Source organism: Coturnix japonica, chromosome 12 (assembly GCF_001577835.2).
Source record: "Coturnix japonica isolate 7356 chromosome 12, Coturnix japonica 2.1, whole genome shotgun sequence".
Lineage (NCBI taxonomy): Eukaryota > Metazoa > Chordata > Aves > Galliformes > Phasianidae > Coturnix > Coturnix japonica.
In genome coordinates, this window is record NC_029527.1 from 9327609 (window position 1) to 9346516 (window position 18908).

Consider the following 18908-nt stretch of genomic DNA (forward strand, 5'->3'; position numbering starts at 1 on the left):
ATTTCTCCCTCAAGTACAGAGTACAATGAAGTGTGGATTTTATGAACTAACTTATTCCAGTTACTCTAAACAAGATAATTACTGTTATTGTGTTGCACAATAAAGCTCTGTTTTCTGGGGGCATTGACTCCTAGCGAGATGGCTTATCTTTCAGCTTCTGTACGCTTCAAAAAGAAAGCTGAACAATGCAAAGGAAAATCCCCACAACTTCAAAGTAGACAGATATTTAGAAAACTTTTTTCTGGAATAAAATAGCTTTTAACTGGCATTTCAATTGTAATGTGTATTAGAATTCAATTGAAAGCTCTGGTTCAGGTTAATTCATGGACTTGACTCAACTGGCTCAAAATGGATGAAGTTTTGGCTCAGAAACTTGGCTCTGAGTTCAACCACACAGTCACAGCGTGTCAGTCATCCTGCAGGCAGTGTGCTTGAGGAGACACAGCAATCTGCCCTGTGTGTTACATGATGCATGTTGCCCTATGTACAACCGCATCAGGAAGTGCTTTAATGGGTTGATGGTACTGGTGCATTTGTTTGGGCATAAAGGCAAGTGTCACCATTTCAGGAATGCTTTTTAAAGTAGAATTAATAGAAGAAACTTCATATATTAGCTCTAAGAGAAAACAAGTAACATCATCAGCTATGTGTGTATTCTATACAAGTGTGCTGTTGATGACTCAGTGGAAGACTCACTGGCCCCATGGTTAAGATGTTATTTGTGACAGCTGATGCAGCTGTAGCTTCTGTTTTGTCCTGTTTTGTTGTATTCATTAAGGATATTTACCTCTAGACCAAAATTCCTTGTGGGCATCATGGTGGTGAGATGTCCTTCAAAGCAGGAATGAGGCTTCCGGTCTGTCCTTCTGGTTTGTGTTAGTATCGTGGCAAGTCAAAGAGTCTTGTTGGTATGATGCCATGCCAAAATGAAGGCTGACATGGAAAAGGATATCCTACAAAAGCTCTTGCTCTTGTTTTGGCCTACTCCATCTCAATCAGTGTAGTGTGTGGGTATGTGCAGAACTAGAGACTCCAGCTGGAGGTAAACAGGTTTCAGATTATCATGCCCCAGGGAGGAAAAGCAGACATTGATAGGAGCGCTTGTTTGTGACCAGCTGTGTTGCAGATACTTGACTGAATGGCTTAGATCCTGACAGATGAGTCTTAACGTAACTTCTGTCTTTCTGACATTCTCCCCTGAATGTTTTTTATTTATTCATTTTCCCCGACTACTTGCACACTTTTATCCACTTTGCTTCATTAAGAATATATTGTTTTCCTTTGTGGCTAGGATCAGAAGGGGATGCAGAACACTGTGGTGTGGGTAGTTTAAAACTTCACTGCATCTCTAAATCCAGTAAGCCCATAATATTCCAGTGAGCTCCCTATCAGAGAGGTTTGGAGGGTGCCATTTAGCCAGCTCCTTTCTGAATAGTATTGCAGTCCTGTACTTCCCAGAGAGAATAAGCTGAAGGAGTTGTACTTAACTTTAGTGTCCTTTTCTGTGCCAGTTGTTCTGGATACTTCACTGCATGTTTCATAGAGAGCCACGTGGTGCATCTTTCCTGCACTTCACCTGTCTGTGAGACAACTCTAATGCTTTACCAAGTGCTGTCCTTGATTGTCTGACTGGTCCATGCAGCTTAAGTGTAAAGGCAGGTGTTAACATGACAGGAAATGTGCCGTGAACTGGATGGATTTCATCTCCTGTGACTAATCTTCCTGCAGATTTTTTTCTAACTATCTCTCAGTGCACTATAATCCTGTGAAGCCTGAATTACTTTATGTGTAATTGAAAGTATATGTGTTTTATTTGTTGATCAAGTATAATAACGCTTACAGCATGGAAAGTGGAGTTCATTATTCACAATCCAAGTAATGTATATGTAATAGAAAAAAAAATCAACTGCTATTCCTATGTAATTTTTAATGGATAAGAATGTATTGATCTTTTTGGTACTCACTTTTCAGCTAACGCTGTCTGTTTCTCTTTGACACGAGATCCGGATGATTAACTTGTGTCCTCTCTCTTTCTCTGCTGTCTTCAATAGAGCATGCATCATTTTGAACGTGAATTTTCGGAAAAGTAAGCTAATGCTGATTTATCTCTTTAAAGATGCTCTGTTTCTGTATGGGAAAGTTTAATGCAAATCTTAAACTTGCTTAGTATTGGGAGGGAATAGAAGAAAAAGATCTGAACATACGTATGGATCATTTTAATGAAATACAGCATCTTTAAAAACTCTATCACTAAATCGATTTTCTTTGTTTGCATCCCATTCTCAGCAAAGTTTTTAATGCTATTTGTACAATCACTGCCACTTTATATTCATAATTAAGTTTTTGTTTCAATTCAGGCATCAAGTTTACAGCATCTGATTTACTTCCTATTCCTTTTAACACACTCTCTTAACAAAAATGTCCCTGTAAAAAAAAAACAAAAAACAAACAAACACAAACAAAACCTTTGGTAAGTTCTTGTTTGAGTGTTTTATTCTTATAACTGTGTAAATGAGTAAATCTGTTTGCAGTCAGCTGCTTCCAACATTTGTAATGGAATAACTGTAGTAACTGAGCACTTGCCTGAAGTATTTTCTGGGTAAACATGCAAAAATATTTCACTGTTGTGTTGATCAGGTTAACCTGCAGATGTAGCTGGAGTGAACTAAGATTTCCCTTGCATCACTCGTGTCACGAAGGGAGGGACAGCTTAGTTCTGACTGACTGATAGGTTGATTGAAATGAATGGATTTGACAGATTCTTAGAGTCATGCTCTTAATTAACGTGTTCAATATGTAACGCTCACAGCCAGTCAAATACCATCTTAAGTCCTGTACTTATATTTTAAGGCAGAGATCAGCTATACGAGCTCCTCAGAGTTTCTTTCAGCTGTATGATGTTGGCATCACAATTTAGAAATATTTGGGACTGAGGAACTTAACAAATACCCAGGCAGAAAGGCAGCCTCTCCCCCTGCCTCCCTGTCCTTCATACCCCCATTGTAAAACAACCAGAACAAAACTTGCATACATAGATTCTTGGCCTAATCATAGCAATCCAAGCACTCACATAGTGGTATTTTTGCCTCCATTTCTCTCAGATATGTACCTTCTTTTGCTGCCTATATTACTGTTATAATTGTATTCTATATGGAGTCCTGGCCATGTCTTCATGATCACTCTCTATTGTATTTTGTACAACTCTGTGCATAACCTCTTCAATTTCACCTTGCTGTGTTACCCAAAATCTTGTCTTTGTTCTCTGAAATTCTTGCACCTCTTTCAAGCCATCTCAGTTGCGATGAGCTGGTCTTGGCTCTTTTACAGCAGTTCATCTGATCCCAAATCCAAAGTGAGCGTTGGTACGCCAGTCCTGCCCTGACCTTTTAACCCACCAGTGTGGTTCATGTAACTGTTCTTGGTCTTGTTCTCTGGCAAAGTGTCAGTTATGCTTTAAAGCCGTGCTTTACTGGCAGTCCATACACACAGTAGAAACAGGACTCTAAGTTAGGGATGGTTTTCAGTATCTCTAATTACAAGCAGGCTTACATCTTAGGCTAGTGCAAAAACACGGCTTTGGGTAAGTTAGATGACCCCAGGGCATCAATATGTGATGTGTTATTTCAGTTTATACTAACATTGTGTAATGTTTTGATTACTTAAGAGAGTGGGTGATCCACGTGCACCAGATGTTTTTTCAATTGATCTCTGATATTTCTACTAGAACTTGAATAGTACTTTACTAGGACTTAAAAATTACTTCTGAAAGGGTGGAGAGTGAAGACAGGAGCCCAGTGTATGTTCCTGTGTTTTCTTATCACCACAAGGTTTTCATGCCAATGAGAATTGTTAACACTTCTTGAATCCACATCACATAGTTTCCTTTAACTGTTTAGTATATGCTTAATTCATAGCAAGCAGTTCTACCTCATTAGTCATAGTGTGTTGGGTGGCCCTGCATTGCCTTGCTCCTTTGTCCAAAATCATCCTAGTCCTCGCCACTTACTGGTATGTTTTTCATGTAGGTCAGAGCTACCAAACAAGCATCGGACTGGAGATGCTATTTGTCTCCCTAGCCAAACTAACTCATGATCTAGGCAATGGAATTAAAATCCACTGTTGAATAATAATGAAATCTTAACCACTGTGCCCCCTTCTCTTTCCAGAATATGAGGGTGAAGACAGGCCCGTCATTCACGTACAACTGAGGGTGTGCTGTAAATGCACCTTCACGTGAATGTCTTGTGGAACAGCACGGGGTCACCTCTGGCCTTTGCTCTTACTCCTGCCGTGTATCTTTGATCCTGTGTGTAGAAATGATGATGTAACTTGTAGCTGATGAGTAGCACAGGAGCACGTTATGTGGCAGCGTAGCTTGGGTTAAATAAGGCCACCTGCCTGGACCTGAGCTTCCAGAACCTCAGTGCTGGGTCAGCTGCCTGCACACACAGCTGGTTTCTGGCTTTTCAGCCCTCCCTCTGCAAGTTGTCAGGGCTTAAAGCGTGATGAGACAACATGACTAGGGTAAAAAGCAATGGCCAGAGTGCAAGATGGGAGCACAGGAAGAAGGCAGGTGGTGTGAGTGGTGGATTGTGATTCCTTCAGCCAGTGAAACAAGCATTTGCTCATTTCTCCATGGCTGAAGAGTCTGTGGACATGTAAAACATTTCCAAAACAACTCTATCTGCAGTTAGTCACCTAAAACTAATGTACAATCTGATCACTCATCACAAGCGCTACAACAGAGTGGTCCTTTATAAAACCTGTAATGTTAATCATGTGAATATGAAGAGGGTAAGATTTGCTTCCTAGTCGGTATCGCATTTGAGTCACATTTTGCATCCCAGGGAACTGATGCCTTTTAGGCTTCTTCTCAGATGTGTGTCAGGTGACATGACTCACCTGCAGATAGAGGTTTGATCACATCAGCATTTTTTTCATCCTGTTCTGTTCTTCACACTCCACTTGCTTTCAAGGAGTGAAGTTACTAGTACAGCACTGACACGGTCCAACTATGTGGCTGCAGTGCTCTTCGGCAGGATCTCTTTGGCATAATCAAACATCATCTTCTCTCCTCAATCAACAGGAGCATCGTCGATACCCCCAGCACCACCACCGCCACCCCTGCCACCAGCAGCTCCTCCTCCAAACACAGAGGTGCCAACACAGCCAAGCCCACAGCCTGCTGTCAGTGCAAGCCGAGGAGCTTTACTCAGCTCCATTCAAAACTTTCAGAAAGGAACTCTGAAGAAAACACACACGTGTGACTACAGTGCTCCCAGGATCAGCTGAGGCTACTGGTTACACCCGGATTGAATTCCCCCTCCCACTCCTGTGCTGTCCAGGAACAAGGCCTTTCTGATCAGCAACTGATTCACCAGCACATATAGCAGCTAGTCGTGCAGTAGCTCCCTTTTACCTCTATTTCAGCTTTACACAAGTAGCAGCACTACCCCATCTGGATTGCACTGCCATGCTAAGTACTCCATTCTTTATTTGGTTTCAAGAGTTTTGTTCTCTAGCTGCAGTTTCAGGTACAGCAACTTCTATATGGCTGAATAAAACCGAGAGTAGGACTGACCGTGATCAAGGTGAATTAACGCATTTTTTAGTTCTATGACTTCCTCGCTTTTTTTCCCCCAATCTACTTTTAACCTGCCCTCGCTTTTTCCAACACTCGTCATCCAGCAGGAACTCAATTAACTCACTGCATTGAATCAGCATCTTTGAGATAATCCAAAAAGAACCCAGCCAACCCCCCAAACCAACCAATAAAAAACAACCCATAACACATACTGCACAGGTGAGGGAACTGGAGAATTAAATCTTACTCCCACCATTTTTGCTGATGGACTAAAAATACCGTCTTAGACTTGTTTAAATGGACGTCCTACCCACAACTCTAAAGGCAAGTGTTTTTAAATAAGGAAATAGTTGAAATGGGAGTTAATGGGGCACTGGGATATTATTCATGATTTAGTTAAATGGAAGCTTACTTCAAGTTAATTTTACAGCTTAGACTTTATTGAAAAGATCCTTTTTTGATTTGATTGAAACCTTAAACAAATTGCACTTTAAAGGATTATAAATAATCCATTTTTTAAATTCAAGTACATCCGTGTTTGTTACTATGCAGAGAATGTCTGTACAGTTTCATGTAACCTGTGATATTCAGTCATTTTTATTAAAATGTTAATGGAGTTCCTCCAGCAGCGTGATGGTGGATGTATTCACTTGGATTTTGCCTGCAATCCAGGCTTCTAATCAAGTAGCACTTCTACTTGGAAATGCCCTGGAAGGTATTCCTGACCTGTAACTGAAGCAGGGCCTGAGCCCTTGTGTCTGCTTAAGGGAGGTAAGTATCTGCTCTAGAACGGTTCATTGGAAAGGCACCTTTTCCTGGCTGTAGAGCAAGCCGTGCTGCACTGACTGCTGTAGGCAGCCTGTCCCTACAGGACAGTCACAGAAGCTGCTGAACAAAGAACAAATCCTGTCAAGAAGGGCTCCTTAGCTAAACCCACATACGTGTTTGCAGCAAAGGCTGGCGCAGCTGTTGCCCAGCTCTTCAAACATACCCAACTACTGCTTTTGAATAGTTTATTACCTTACCCAGGTCTGAATAAAGTAACTTTTTTTTCCCCACCTGTAAGAACTACAGTTGGTGCATATCATTGTTCAGAGCCCAGGGCAAGCTTAAAAAAACAAGCAAACAAACAAGGCACAAAACCATACATTAAAACAAAACATCTGAGCAAGTTTTTTTTCCTCACTGTACATGACAGCTGGCATAGAAAACACACAACAGATAATAAAGAATAAATAGGTATTACTTCCCATCACACTGAAGAGGTTCGGGATCTTAAGGATCTTAAATCAAACTCTTGGGCAGCTTTCCTGTATGACCAGAGCACTCTTTGAAGAAAGTACACGAGCCATCTCTTAACCCATACTATAGGCTTCCGAAGCCATTTTATACAGGTATTTGTTAAGCTGTTGAATTAAAAAGCAAGGCTTCACTCAGCTCTGGTTTTATCATTTGCCATTAGTAAGCCTTGCAAATGTAGGCTCCTAGGACTAGACTCAGGGTGGCCCTCATTACTCACTACTGTTCTGCACTCAACCACCATCACAGTCAGTTTAGCACAGCTAGTCTGATCATTACAGGATGAGCAGAAGTGGAAAACCTCTTCTTCACTCTGAACTTAGGGCATACAGACAGATCCTAACCCACCTGCACTGCTGAAGTACAAGCTACCTTAGAGATGAGCATTACCACATGGTTACTTAAATGCAGTGGCTTAGAGGGAAACCCCACCAGACCCCATTGCAGCCATATAAATATTCTGGGAGACTGTTGTACTTTACTGTACAAAAGTTAATGTAGCTATACAACAAAGTGATGCATACATGTTGCCCTACACCATTAATACTTTTTAAAGCAGGACTTTAAAACAATATTTACAACTTAGAGATTCAAAGTTTTCTTCACTGCAAATATTATATCCTTCACTTGAGGTATGCAGTTATCTTCTAAAATTTTTGCATAAGGCATAGGAACGTCTGCACCTGTAACACGCACAGCTGGAGCATCCAAGTAGTTGAAGGCGGATCCTGAAACAGAAAATGGTGGTCAAGTTGTTGCACAATCTGGTTTGCTGTCAATTCAGTTTCTGAATCTTAATACGCTTACAAATAACTTTGTTCTGCAGTACCAGAGACAGCTGTTCCTGCCTGTCTAAACTACAGCGCATGGTGATAAACAAAAAGTTACCATCTTGCTTCAGTTTCTGGGATAAGAATTATACCACAAGACTATCTGGATTGACCATTTGAATGTGTCTAGAACAGGACAGCTGTTAAGCTCCTCAGACACAGGACTTCCAATTTGGGCTTTATCAAATCTGGCATTATCAAGAAGTCATGAGGATTTAGATCAAGGTGCAGATTGCAGAAGTCGGTACCTTCCATGATCCTGGCGCAGATTTCAGCTCCTACTCCAAACTGTGGCCAGCCTCCCTCTACAGTTACAAGATGGTTTGTCTTTGCAACGCTGGCTTCCACTGTTTCAATATCCATTGGTCTAATGGTGCGCAGATTTATAACCTTAAAAAAAGGCACTGAGTGAGTTTTGCTGTGATCTGATCGTGACCTTTACTGCTGTTTGGGCACTGTGTCCTTTAGCACTTCAATCTATTCTGACTTTGACAAGAAGACTTAATGAAATTACTTCTTATCCTGACAGATGCTTCAGAATGGCTTTTGGTGGCTCATCAAGCATGGAAAATGCTTAATGAGTCTCACTGTATATAATCATGCTGCTACATACTGTCATTGTTCTGCTCATTGTACAGGCAGATCAATCTGAAAGTCTCTGGTAGTTCTGACTTGATTTTGTGATGAAAAGGTCAAACGCAGAAACAAGAAATGCACATACTCTGGCAGTTAAGGCACTTACAAAAGCTTGGAGTTTATAAAGTGATGTTCTACAGAGCCTGAACAAGGTGACCCTCTGCCTTTTTCCTTGTACAGAGAAAAGCAACAGAAACCCCACACACCTCACACTCAACACCTTCTTTGGCCAGGATAGAAGCTGCTTCCAAACAGTGCCCAACAGGCCTAGAGTGCGCCACTAATGTAACATGAGTTCCTGGAACAGAAACAAGTTTTAAAGAAGAAACAAATGCAGAAAAAAAAAAACCCACCACACACACAAAAAAGCATTTTTCTTGGGCTCTTTTGTAGGTAGCATCAGTATTCTCATGCAAATTTAAGTTCCTTACATCTACATGAAATGTTAAGTATTTCTATACCTGTGAAGAATGGCAGCAGGACTATGTGAGGATAATCTTTTGATTCAGGGATCTAAATAATGTTTTCAATACTTTTCGGATTATTTTTTTTTTTACGCTTTCATGCTATTCATTGGTAAATTATAAACAGGCTGAAAAATTACAATGATATCTTCTGCATTTTGGACAAAAATGACATAGTAAGGTGAGAACTTCCCTGCACATCACCAACACCATCCTTAGGCTGAGAAAGAAACCTTCTAGGGAGGTACAGTTTTAAGTGAGAAACTGAGAACAAACAATTGAGTACAATACAGGATAAATCATATTTGAGTATTTAACAATTTAAATGTGTTCCTGTGCCCCATGATAGCAGTATTTTGAACAGCTAAGAGTCCCCAGGCAGCTTGGTTAGTAAGGATACATACAGGTACATACACTGTGTTCTCAGCTTACCTTCCCTTTCTATTTTGGCCTTTCCAATTGGAATAACAAAGTCCTTTGACTGTGCCTGTTCTGACATCTCAAAGGGAACGCCGTACAGCAATTCACTTTCCAGCACCACAACTAGAACAAAACATACTTGGATTAATTCATACCTCTGCAGGAACAGGCTGTACTTATCATTAACGGTACCGCAGAAGAATATTTGCAAGACCAATACAAACAATTAAAAGTCAATCAACTTCACTACGCAGTTAGTTTAAATACTGTCTTCAGTTCATCTCTAAAGGTAGATCAAGGGAAAACTGCAAAGGCTGTGGCTAAGAAATGTTTCTGTAGAACTGCTAGCTTCAGAAAAAGCCTTACATTTTGCACGTGTGCTTGTGAGAAAGAAAGATGAAGGTTGCCCTGATTTTGCTTAATGAGATTCTGAATTTATCATCTAAGCTTCATCAACTCTAAAAAATGAGTTACACTGTACTGTATCTGCAGGTACTTCTCCTGACTCATCTTCATCCTTTATAATGCCTTTACAATGAGTTCATAAATGTGTCTTTCAAAGCTTCTAGATGAGTACCTGCAAGCAGGTTAGAACAGCACAAAATGCTTAAGTGCTGAATAAACTTTTTATCTTTTTACATGAGGTGGGAGAGGAAAAGAAGCATTCAGAAATGAGAGTTAAATACTGCCGTCATCTGACTGTGCTCACCTGGATTATCGTCCCGGATCGATGCCTTCAGCAGCCCCTTGGCATCTTCTGAGCTCCAAGGACTGACAACCTTCAGCCCCGGGCAGTGCCCGTACCAGGCAGCGAAGCACTGCGAGTGCTGTGCGGCAACGCCAGCTGAAGCCCCGTTGGGGCCACGGAACACGATGGGGACGGCGATGGTTCCTGCAGACATGTAGCACGTCTTGGCAGCAGAGTTGATAACCTGGTCGATTGCTTGCATGGAGAAGTTGAACGTCATGAATTCACACACCGGCCTCAACCCCGCCTATCAGAGTTAGACCATACGATATGTTTTAACACCAAAGCAGCTCGTTTTGTACATCAGTTCATTAGGACTGAGGGCGTACTGACCATTGCGGCACCAACGGCGATTCCTGCGAAGCCCATCTGGAAGAGGAGCAAACAGCATTAAGCGCCACAGCTCGGCCCACGGGGAGCCCTGTGGGGGGAGCCCCGCGCCGTACCTCGGAGATGGGGGTGTCGATGATCCTCTTGTCCCCGTATTTCTTCCACAGCCCCCTGGAGATCTGAAAGGATCGGAGCGGTGTCAGCCCCCGCACAGCCCGCACTGCGGCCCCGGCAGGGCCCCCCCTCCCTCACCTTGTAGGCACCGTCGTACTGTGCCACCTCCTCGCCCAGCATGAACACACGCTCATCCCGCTCCAGCTCCTCGTCCAGCGCCTGGTTCAGCGCGTCCCGCACCGTCACCTGCGGGAAGCGGCAGCCGGGCAGTGCTGGGCAGGGCAGGGCGGCCGTCCCTCGGCTCACCCGCACCACCCCGCCCGTACGGATGAACCCCCCGCCCCAGCTCCATCCTCACGGCCCGTACCTGGATGGCGGCGGGCGCGGAGAGGTGGAAGCCTCTGCGTGGCGAGAGAAGGCGGCCTCGCGGCACCAGCAGCCGCAGCGCTCCCGCCGCCGCCGCCATCTTGGCCGTGTCCTCTATAGCACCGGGCAACGGCCCGGCCCCCGCGCTACCTCGGCCCCTGCCTGAACTCTCGCGAGAACTGGCGCTGGCAGCCAGCGCTCTTTTTATGCGTCACTTCCGGTCTCGCGCTGTGGTGGCGGTGAGGCCGTGCCGCGCTCGGTGCTGCTCGCATGGCGCCGCTCGGGGCGCGATCAACGCGGCATCGCCTCCTGCCGCCGGGACCGCACCGCCCCCACCGCCCCCCTTCATCTGTGTGCCCCTCTTCAGTGACACAACTGCCCGCCAAGGAGGCGTGGGGCGGAGCGAGGTGTCCCCACTGTCGGCCCTGAGGTGAAAGGAGGCGGCTTCCCTCCCTCACCCGAGCGGAGCGGGCGGAGACACGGGGAGGGGATCGCGGCAGAACCCGCCCCCGCTCCTCCCTCCTCGGCGGCTGCTTCGCTCCCGGTTCAGTCGCCCCCATCATCGCCGGGCTCTGCTTCAGCGCCGGGACCTGCGACTGTGAGTGTGAGGAGGGGCGGGGCCGGGCCGGGCCGGGCCGGGCTGTGCTATGCTATGCTATGCTATGCTGTGCTGTGCTGTGCTGTGCTGTGCTGTGCTGTGCTGTGCTATGCTGTGCTGTGCTGTGCTGTGCTGCTGTGGGGGGTGGGAGGGAAACACGGGGCTGTGAGCGGCCGGAGGCTGCACTGGGGGGGGGGAAACGGGGCTGGGCCCCCTGTGGGACTGCGGGTACCTGGGGCTGGGGGCTGCCGGGCCCCGTTTGGGATGTTGTGAGGCTGTACCCGGCCCTCAGTTCGAACAGGGGCTGCCCCTCGCTGCAGGAGGGCCGGGCTGGGGCCGGGAGCGGTATCCAGGCGATGGGCACTTGGGGGCAGCGGGTGGAGCGGTGCAGTCGTGTCCAGCATCCTTTGCTGAATCATTGCGATCTCAGGGGGAGATTTCCTTCCGTGCGTTCCTCTGGGATGGAAAGCGGCTGTTCCCGACTCCTCCTGTGGGCCTGGGTTTGAAGGGACGATTCTTGTCACCATCCTGCTGCTTGGTCCCTGTGTCAGCACTGTTGGCTGTGCAGGATGTGCTCCTGACACCTGCCTTCATCCAGCACTGCTGGGAGATGTTTCCCCATGCACACAGCTGCCTGCTGGTGCCATGGAACAAGATACGTGGGTAAAACCAACTACTGACACTGTGCAGAGTGACTGTGTGGTGCCAGCAGGAGCAGGGCAGGTGCAGTTGCAGTCCTTGGACTCCTGCATGAGGAGGGTCAAATGGTGATGTGGGATTTTCAAGCATCTGGCAGATGGAGCTTCAGAACCCAGTCCCAAACTGAGATGTTGTATTGTTCCTCAGGTGTGGGAAAGAAACTTTCAGAGCTTGGAATTCATAGTGAAGCAATTAGGCATAAAGGAGCGAGAATGCTGAGTGGCCACTGTTGGTGTTTTGCTCTCTTGCCTGAGGTGAAGGCTGAAATATTAACCAAAAGAAGCAGAGAAAATAAGGAGAAGTTACGTTCTAATAAACTGTGTTAATCATTGTAAACTTGACGTGTGTAGGTGAGGGATTCATCCTTTAGCAATGCCAAGCTGTGGTATTACCAGAAGTTTTGGTAAGCGGTTGTTTCCATAGCATAGTTTGTTGCTTGGGGTAGCTCAGCACTGTATGGCCTTGGGTTTGCTCTGCAGACTATTGCCTTGCTCTGCAGTTCTGTGGAAGGCAGTCGTTAATTACACTGGCTGAAGGACTGTCGATTCAGGTGAGTCACTGGTAATGATTTGCAATAAAAACTTGCCTTCACATTTTAAGACTGGCTCAGGATTAGAGAGGCTGTCCATTGACAGTGTGGCTACTGAGAGCAGGAGTTTCATTTTCTCATCTTTGGAGATCTTAATGTCAGAGACAGTGAGCTCGCTAAGTGGGAGAGCAGCATGAACCGCAGGTATTTATCTGTATAAATACCAGACTGGCTTAGTAGAAGTCCTGTCAACTTTATATTGACCTTGGAGTCTTCAGTACATATTGAGACTAAACAGTTTGTGTAGACCGTAAACAGTTTGTGTCCTTCCCTTTGAGCAAGGTAGCTGAGAAGCATTCAGAGCAGCTCAGATGCCGTGTGCCTTTTGACTTGTGACTGCTAGGTGCGTTTCTGCTCCTCCTTCATCTGCCTGCATAGGATGGTACAACTGCTGTGTTCTATCCAAGTGCAGTGTGTGCAGTCTGTGCCCAGGGCCAAGTGTGCTGTATTCAGTCCCAGCAGTGCAAACACTTGGCAGTGCTGCTGACATCCCCTGCCTCTGTCCTGGATGTGTGTTCACAGATGCAGATGTTCAGCCCGCTCTCATTTGCTTTCTTTGAATTTCAGCTTTTAAAATAGTTGCATGTTAGCAGCAACCTGGGAGGAGAAGCCCTGCTGAAGTTAATGGGACTACCTGTTGCAGTAACGTTGCTAGTAAATAGCCTTGTAATCTTCTGAGTCATAAAATATTAAGTAAGAGTGAGTGTTCTATAAATGCAGGTATCCAATTTGGTGTGTTTATTACAAAATGATGGCTTCAGTGTTTTTCCTCGAAGGTTCTTTTCTCTTATTGTTCCTTCCTAGTTCTGGGCATACTTGGGCTATGGTGGCATATCCCTTTTGGCTTAAATGGTGCCAGAAGTTGGTCGGGCTGAGGATTGTTTTAGGTGAACATTTCTTATGGCCTTTAAAGGCAGTTTGTCTTGGGATGCATCTCCACGTCACCTGTTCCTTACTGCCTGGACACAAGTAGCTGTGCTGGTGAGGTTCTGTACCTGGGTGTGCATGTTGTGTGTTGTAGGCTGGTGCTGGCTTGAGGCTGTCTGTCCTGGAGCACAGATAAAGTTCTATGTGCTTCTACATCACCGACTTTCATTCAGGAAGGATTTAGAGCACTGTTAAAAGGCAAACTGTGAAGGGCCCGTATCCCCACCCTTGTTATGATGTGGTTTGCTGGTGCTTATCTCTGGTTGTACCTGAACAAGGCCATTTTTGCCTTTGAAGTTGTCTGGAAATTTGGTGCTGCCAGGCTGGCGAAGGAAGCAGCAGGTCACTGTGATCACATCCAGGTGTTTTGGGATGGCCTCTTCGTAGCATCTGTGTGCTCTGTGTCTCTTGTTGCACTGCAAGGTCTGTGTGGGAGTCTGGACTCTTACACAAAGGTCAGTGAGGCTTCTTGCTGCCAATTCTATGTTGAGGGCTGGGTTCGTTTCTGCTAATTGCTCTCGTAAATTATTCACTGTGCTGCTACATACAGTGCTGTGATCAAAGATGAGTTCATGCCATCAAATGGGAATGCAGCGTAGTCTGTTTCTTCTCCTGAACAGGCGTGAAGTCTTGATTAATCTGTACTGGGGGCTTAGATATTGGCCAGAATAACAAAGTGTCATTCCATGTGCTCAAGTCACTGATGGGCATCTACCTGTCTTTGGAATATTCTGAGTGTAAAGATGCAGTTAGGTTTATAAAAAGATTGCTGATCTCTTGTATTGTGATTGCCAGTGACATTTCTGGCTGGCTGCATTACTTCCTCTTCAACTGAATGTTTTTCTTGCGTGTCAGAACCATAGGCAGTCCCTCCAGTGGTTGTAATGTGTCTTCGTGCATCCTGGTGCTGTTCTTGAGCAGGGGGACAGCTGCAAGTACCCGTTCCATAAGGGAAGAAAAACCACAAAACAACTGGAATCGAATGGATCTCAACTATTGGTGACAATCGACTGACAATTCAAAATAGAGAAAGCCTGACTGACTTCTTGATTTGTCAGCAGTTAAAAAAATAATTACAGATGTTGGCAAAAGAGGCAGCATTCCAGGTTTATCTGCTGCTAGGGGGTGTGTGACTTAATATACTTTCTTCAGGCATGTTGCATCTCTCATTTGTGAAAGTAAGATCCTGGTATGACTCGTTCTGTGTCTTAATTCCGTAGGCTTCTGTTGTCTGACCTCACAATTTTCATACGGGGATTTTGTGTTTTCTTCTCTTCATACACCTCAGGTACCACTGAAGCTGTGCTCATGCAGCTGGCCCCAAGGGCTTGGCTTCTGGGAGCTGCTGAGCCCTGGCTTTGGCTTTGGGCAGGATAGCGGAGCCCGCAGATGGATCTGCTGCATTGCTCTGTGGTGAATGACACCAACCTTGTTTGCTAGGAATGAGAAAAAAGAGTCACTTTTTGGCTGGGAATTAGCTGTGAACCGGTGTTTGAGAAAGCAGGGCTCTGTCTTGGCTAAATCTTCTGGTTCCTTTTAGCTGAGTGATGGTGTGTTGAAGTTTGCCAGTACTGAGGCTGGGAGCAGAAGCCTCAGTAGCTGTGTTGTCTTTAAGATGTAAAAATAAACAAAACTGTGAAGCTGCACCCTACTTAAAACAGGCTGACCTAAATTTCCAGCAGTTGTAGCAGAGATGCACATTCTGGGTAGGGAACACAGGCTTGCTGCCTTCTCTATCCACAGGCAGCAGGGCACCTTTGGAACGCCTCCACCGTGTCGGGGGTCACTCGTGCCTTTTTTCCCTTGGGTTGCATAAGCCGGGCTGTGGGTTTCCCTTGCTACACTTGTATGGGTCCCCTGCCCTTGTTATGCAAGCTGGCGGTTCCGCGTCTTCTGGGAAGTTACAGCGTGACCCGCTCAGATTGCTTTTGTTGGAGCGTGGTTGAAAGCATGTTTGCTCTCCTCTTGCTCTCGTCCCTGAAGAGGTCTCTTTCAACAGTGCGTCTGTGAGGTCCATTCGTACTCTTTGTAGATTAATGTTCTTGTTATCAATTGCAGTTCTCCACTACTGAATCGTTCATTCTGCAGTGAGAATCCTTTTTCTTGCTGTTCATCGACTTTTGTGCTTGATTTATTCCGCGCAGTTTGGAACTGGAGCATGAGAATTTTGGCTGATGTTAACGTGTCGTGCGTGTTACCTCAGTGGTGAACAAATAAACTTTCTTAATTGAGAAAAGGACGCCCGTCCTTCAAAGGACTCACAGTTTTCCTGGTGAGAAGTAGCCTGTAAACAGAAGTTATCCTCAGAGGCACATGGCTGTTATTTAACAGGCCTGGGGTGGCCAGAACAGTCAGCAGAGTGCTTACCTATGTGCTCGGGGGGCAGTGCTGTGGGTAGAGCAGAGGAGGAGATGCAAGAAAGAGCTTGTTTGTAGGTTCTTCTGCTAACGTGGCTGTATAGCTGCATGCTGTCCTGCCAGAGAGCCTGCCTATGATCAGAAAACCACCTTTGGTGGTTCTTGTAGGTACCGAGCAGCCTGCCATGTTTTGTTCCTTGTTTTGTGTGCTTTCTCCCGCAGGGAGCTAATAGGAGGTGAACTGCATATCCTTCCAATAACCTTCTGTTCGACTTGGAGTACCGCGGTTCAGCAACTGAACAGATGGATAATGGAGACTGGGGCTATATGGTAAGTGATCCCGTGTGAATGTGTGTGTGTTGAGCAGCACAGCTGGGCTTCCAAGATCTTGAGGTAAGATTCCTTACTGATCTGTCCTGTGTAGATCGAGTCCTCAGCCATGTGAGAACAAAAACTGTGCATGTAGTAACAGCTTGCTTATGTTCTCTGGTGTGTTTCGTCGTATGTGCCATTTGTGGGATGTGCTCATGTTCATATATTCTAACTAAAATCAGCAAGAACTTAACTGATGCTTTAAGCTCGTTGTTACCATTTTCCTAACACACACAGACTGAAAATAGTTTGTGCTTCTTGCCTATCATTTTTAAGGACTTTCTTGCGTTATTTATAAGGAAAAAAAATATTTTTCCTTTAAACCCTGTCTCGAATCAGACAAATGCATCTTATTTTTCTTCTTCTCATTCTCTAAACATTCTGCTGCCATGCATATGTCGCTTTTTTTTCCCCTACTGTCTGGCCTCAGTCCTGATTGTTAGGATTGGTGGCCAGATGGGATTTATGTTGCTTTCTTCTTGCTTCCTCATGTACTATCTGGGAGCTGATGCAGACTGGCTTGGTGCTCTGCCCTCTCTTCTATGCAGCATGCTGATTTATCTAATAAATGCTTCTGAGAATTAAAAGCTGGAAGGTTTTAGTTCTCTAGTTATAACAATTCCTCTTAACCAATGCATGGATTATTTTGATTGCGAGCGCTTTGTCTTGTGCCTAAACTTGTACTGTCTTCCTCTTTTGAGGGCGAAAAAGTCTTAAGACTTGTTCAGCTGATTTGCTGTTATTCTTGAATGAGCAAGAGATTTTGAAAGCGAGGAACACTGATGGACCTCATTCATATAAACTTGTTCTTCAGGAAATGTCTCTGATTTCGTTTCCTCATCTGTAAAATATGAAAAAACTTGTTCCTCAAGTGCAGAAATGTCTCCTGCGACAGTAGCTGTGTTAAGATTTCTAAAGCATTCTCAAAATGTGCTTTCTAAATGTTGTTATCCTGTCTAGTTGTGCCTTGTTGCGAGGTGGCTTTGATTTGTTCAGGATTTGTTCAGTCTCTGAAAGATTTCAAATGGGAGAAGTGAGGTTCCTTCCAGAGCCACCAGTTCTCAAACAGTATTTGCCATGCGTGTTGGTGAACCTTCTTGTCGTGGCTTGATAAACTCTGCAATTTCTCTCTTTCTAGATGACTGATCCAGTCACGCTAAATGTGGGTGGACACATGTATACGACATCCCTCACAACTCTCACGAGATATCCTGACTCAATGCTTGGGGCCATGTTCAGGGGAGACTTCCCCACTGCCAGGGACTCTCAGGGCAATTATTTCATTGACAGAGATGGACCGCTTTTTCGTTACGTTCTTAACTTCTTAAGGACCTCAGAGCTAACTTTGCCACTGGACTTCAAGGAGTTTGACCTACTTCGGAAGGAAGCGGACTTCTATCAGATCGAACCGCTGATTCAGTGTCTCAATGACCCCAAGCCTCTGTATCCTGTGGATACCTTTGAGGAGGTGGTGGAGCTGTCCAGCACCCGTAAGCTGTCCAAGTACTCCAACCCGGTGGCTGTGATCATCACGCAGCTCACCATCACAACGAAAGTCCATTCCTTACTGGAAGGCATTTCAAACCACTTCACGAAGTGGAATAAGCATATGATGGACACCAGGGACTGCCAGGTTTCCTTCACTTTTGGGCCATGCGATTACCACCAGGAAGTGTCTCTCAGAGTGCATCTTATGGAGTACATCACAAAGCAAGGCTTCACGATCAGGAATACCAGAGTTCATCATATGAGTGAGCGTGCCAATGAAAACACAGTGGAGCACAACTGGACTTTTTGTAGGCTGGCACGGAAAACAGATGACTGATTCTGACTCCACAGGAGCCATTTCAGTTATTAGTGACTTAATTGAACAGAGAAGCCAAGAGAGTCTGGATTTTGGCTTAAAGTAACAATGTGGGCTTTTTTTTTTTTTTTTTTTTTTTTTTTTAATATATATACGAGTATTTATTGTTTATCATTAAGAACTGGAGAAGTTTCATTCTCTATCAGTTCTGTCCTTTCGTCCTATCCGGAATAAAAACATGCATGTGCCTGTTCAGTCAAGACACCTTTTGTTTGAAAGAGGGAGTCCGAAGAATCAGTACAGTACAGTAGGGTATTTTGTGTCATTAACACAATTCTGACGCAACATAAAGTGCTAAAATTACCTCAGTTTAAATGGTTTCTAATCCATCTAACGCTATGCCACTGGGAGCAAGAAACAAACGGAATTTAAGAGGCAGATGGTGAAAAGCTGCTATCACGTAGACTAATTTAGCTTCTAAATCAATAAACAGTATTGTAATATTCTAGGAAAAAAAAATCCCACACTTTAAAAGTACTTGATAAGTACAGTTTCGTACAGTTATGACAACTGTTTCTTTCTATGCATATAAATCAAGCAACCAAATACTATCTGTAGCCATGGAAATATGATTAGAAATATTTATATTGGATTCTGAATGCAAAACGTCCCTGTGGTAGAATTCATATTTTTAATGCCTGGTGCAATATTATTCCCAAGTGTAATGCCTGCCAGCAAGAAGCTAATAAAAATGTGAAATATAGAATACTA

The 18908-nt window shown here is 44.7% G+C and overlaps 3 protein-coding genes across 12 annotated transcripts in view; 2 read left to right on the plus strand and 1 right to left on the minus strand.

Annotated features, from left to right (window-relative positions):
- PXK (PX domain containing serine/threonine kinase like) overlaps positions 1-6209 on the plus strand; it is a 30944-nt gene extending 24735 nt beyond the window's left edge. For 4 of the 8 annotated variants that reach the window (XM_015874927.2, XM_015874926.2, XM_015874928.2 and 1 more), the window contains exon 18: positions 5087-6209. In XM_015874927.2, the coding sequence (XP_015730413.1) occupies positions 5087-5292 (206 nt within the window). In that variant the 3' untranslated portion in view covers positions 5293-6209. Of the gene's footprint in view, positions 1-1971; positions 2031-2051; positions 2087-5086 lie in introns of those variants that run through there. The other 4 variants (XM_015874932.2, XM_015874933.2, XM_015874930.2 and 1 more) reach the window with 2 other exon arrangements.
- PDHB (pyruvate dehydrogenase E1 subunit beta) lies at positions 6003-10955 on the minus strand. Its single transcript, XM_015874935.2, has 9 exons — positions 10793-10955; positions 10564-10671; positions 10428-10490; positions 10315-10350; positions 9943-10228; positions 9246-9356; positions 8556-8647; positions 7962-8103; positions 6003-7611 (listed from the first exon to the last, which is right to left on the minus strand). The coding sequence occupies exons 1-9, from the start codon at positions 10889-10891 to the stop codon at positions 7466-7468; spliced, it is 1083 nt and encodes a 360-aa protein (XP_015730421.1). The 5' UTR covers positions 10892-10955; the 3' UTR covers positions 6003-7465.
- Positions 10956-11029: 74 nt separating this feature from the next.
- KCTD6 (potassium channel tetramerization domain containing 6) lies at positions 11030-18908 on the plus strand. 3 transcript variants are annotated; one of them, XM_015874936.2, is made up of 3 exons: positions 11030-11389; positions 16184-16291; positions 17472-18905. In XM_015874936.2, exons 2-3 carry the CDS (start codon positions 16265-16267, stop codon positions 18156-18158), a joined length of 714 nt encoding a protein of 237 aa, XP_015730422.1. In that variant the 5' UTR covers positions 11030-11389; positions 16184-16264; the 3' UTR covers positions 18159-18905. The 3 variants fall into 3 exon arrangements, with proteins under 3 accessions (XP_015730422.1, XP_032303133.1, XP_032303132.1); XM_032447242.1 differs by lacking the exon at positions 11030-11389 and adding an exon at positions 11737-12638 and having other exon boundaries at positions 17472-18908; XM_032447241.1 differs by lacking the exon at positions 11030-11389 and adding an exon at positions 15887-16035 and having other exon boundaries at positions 17472-18908.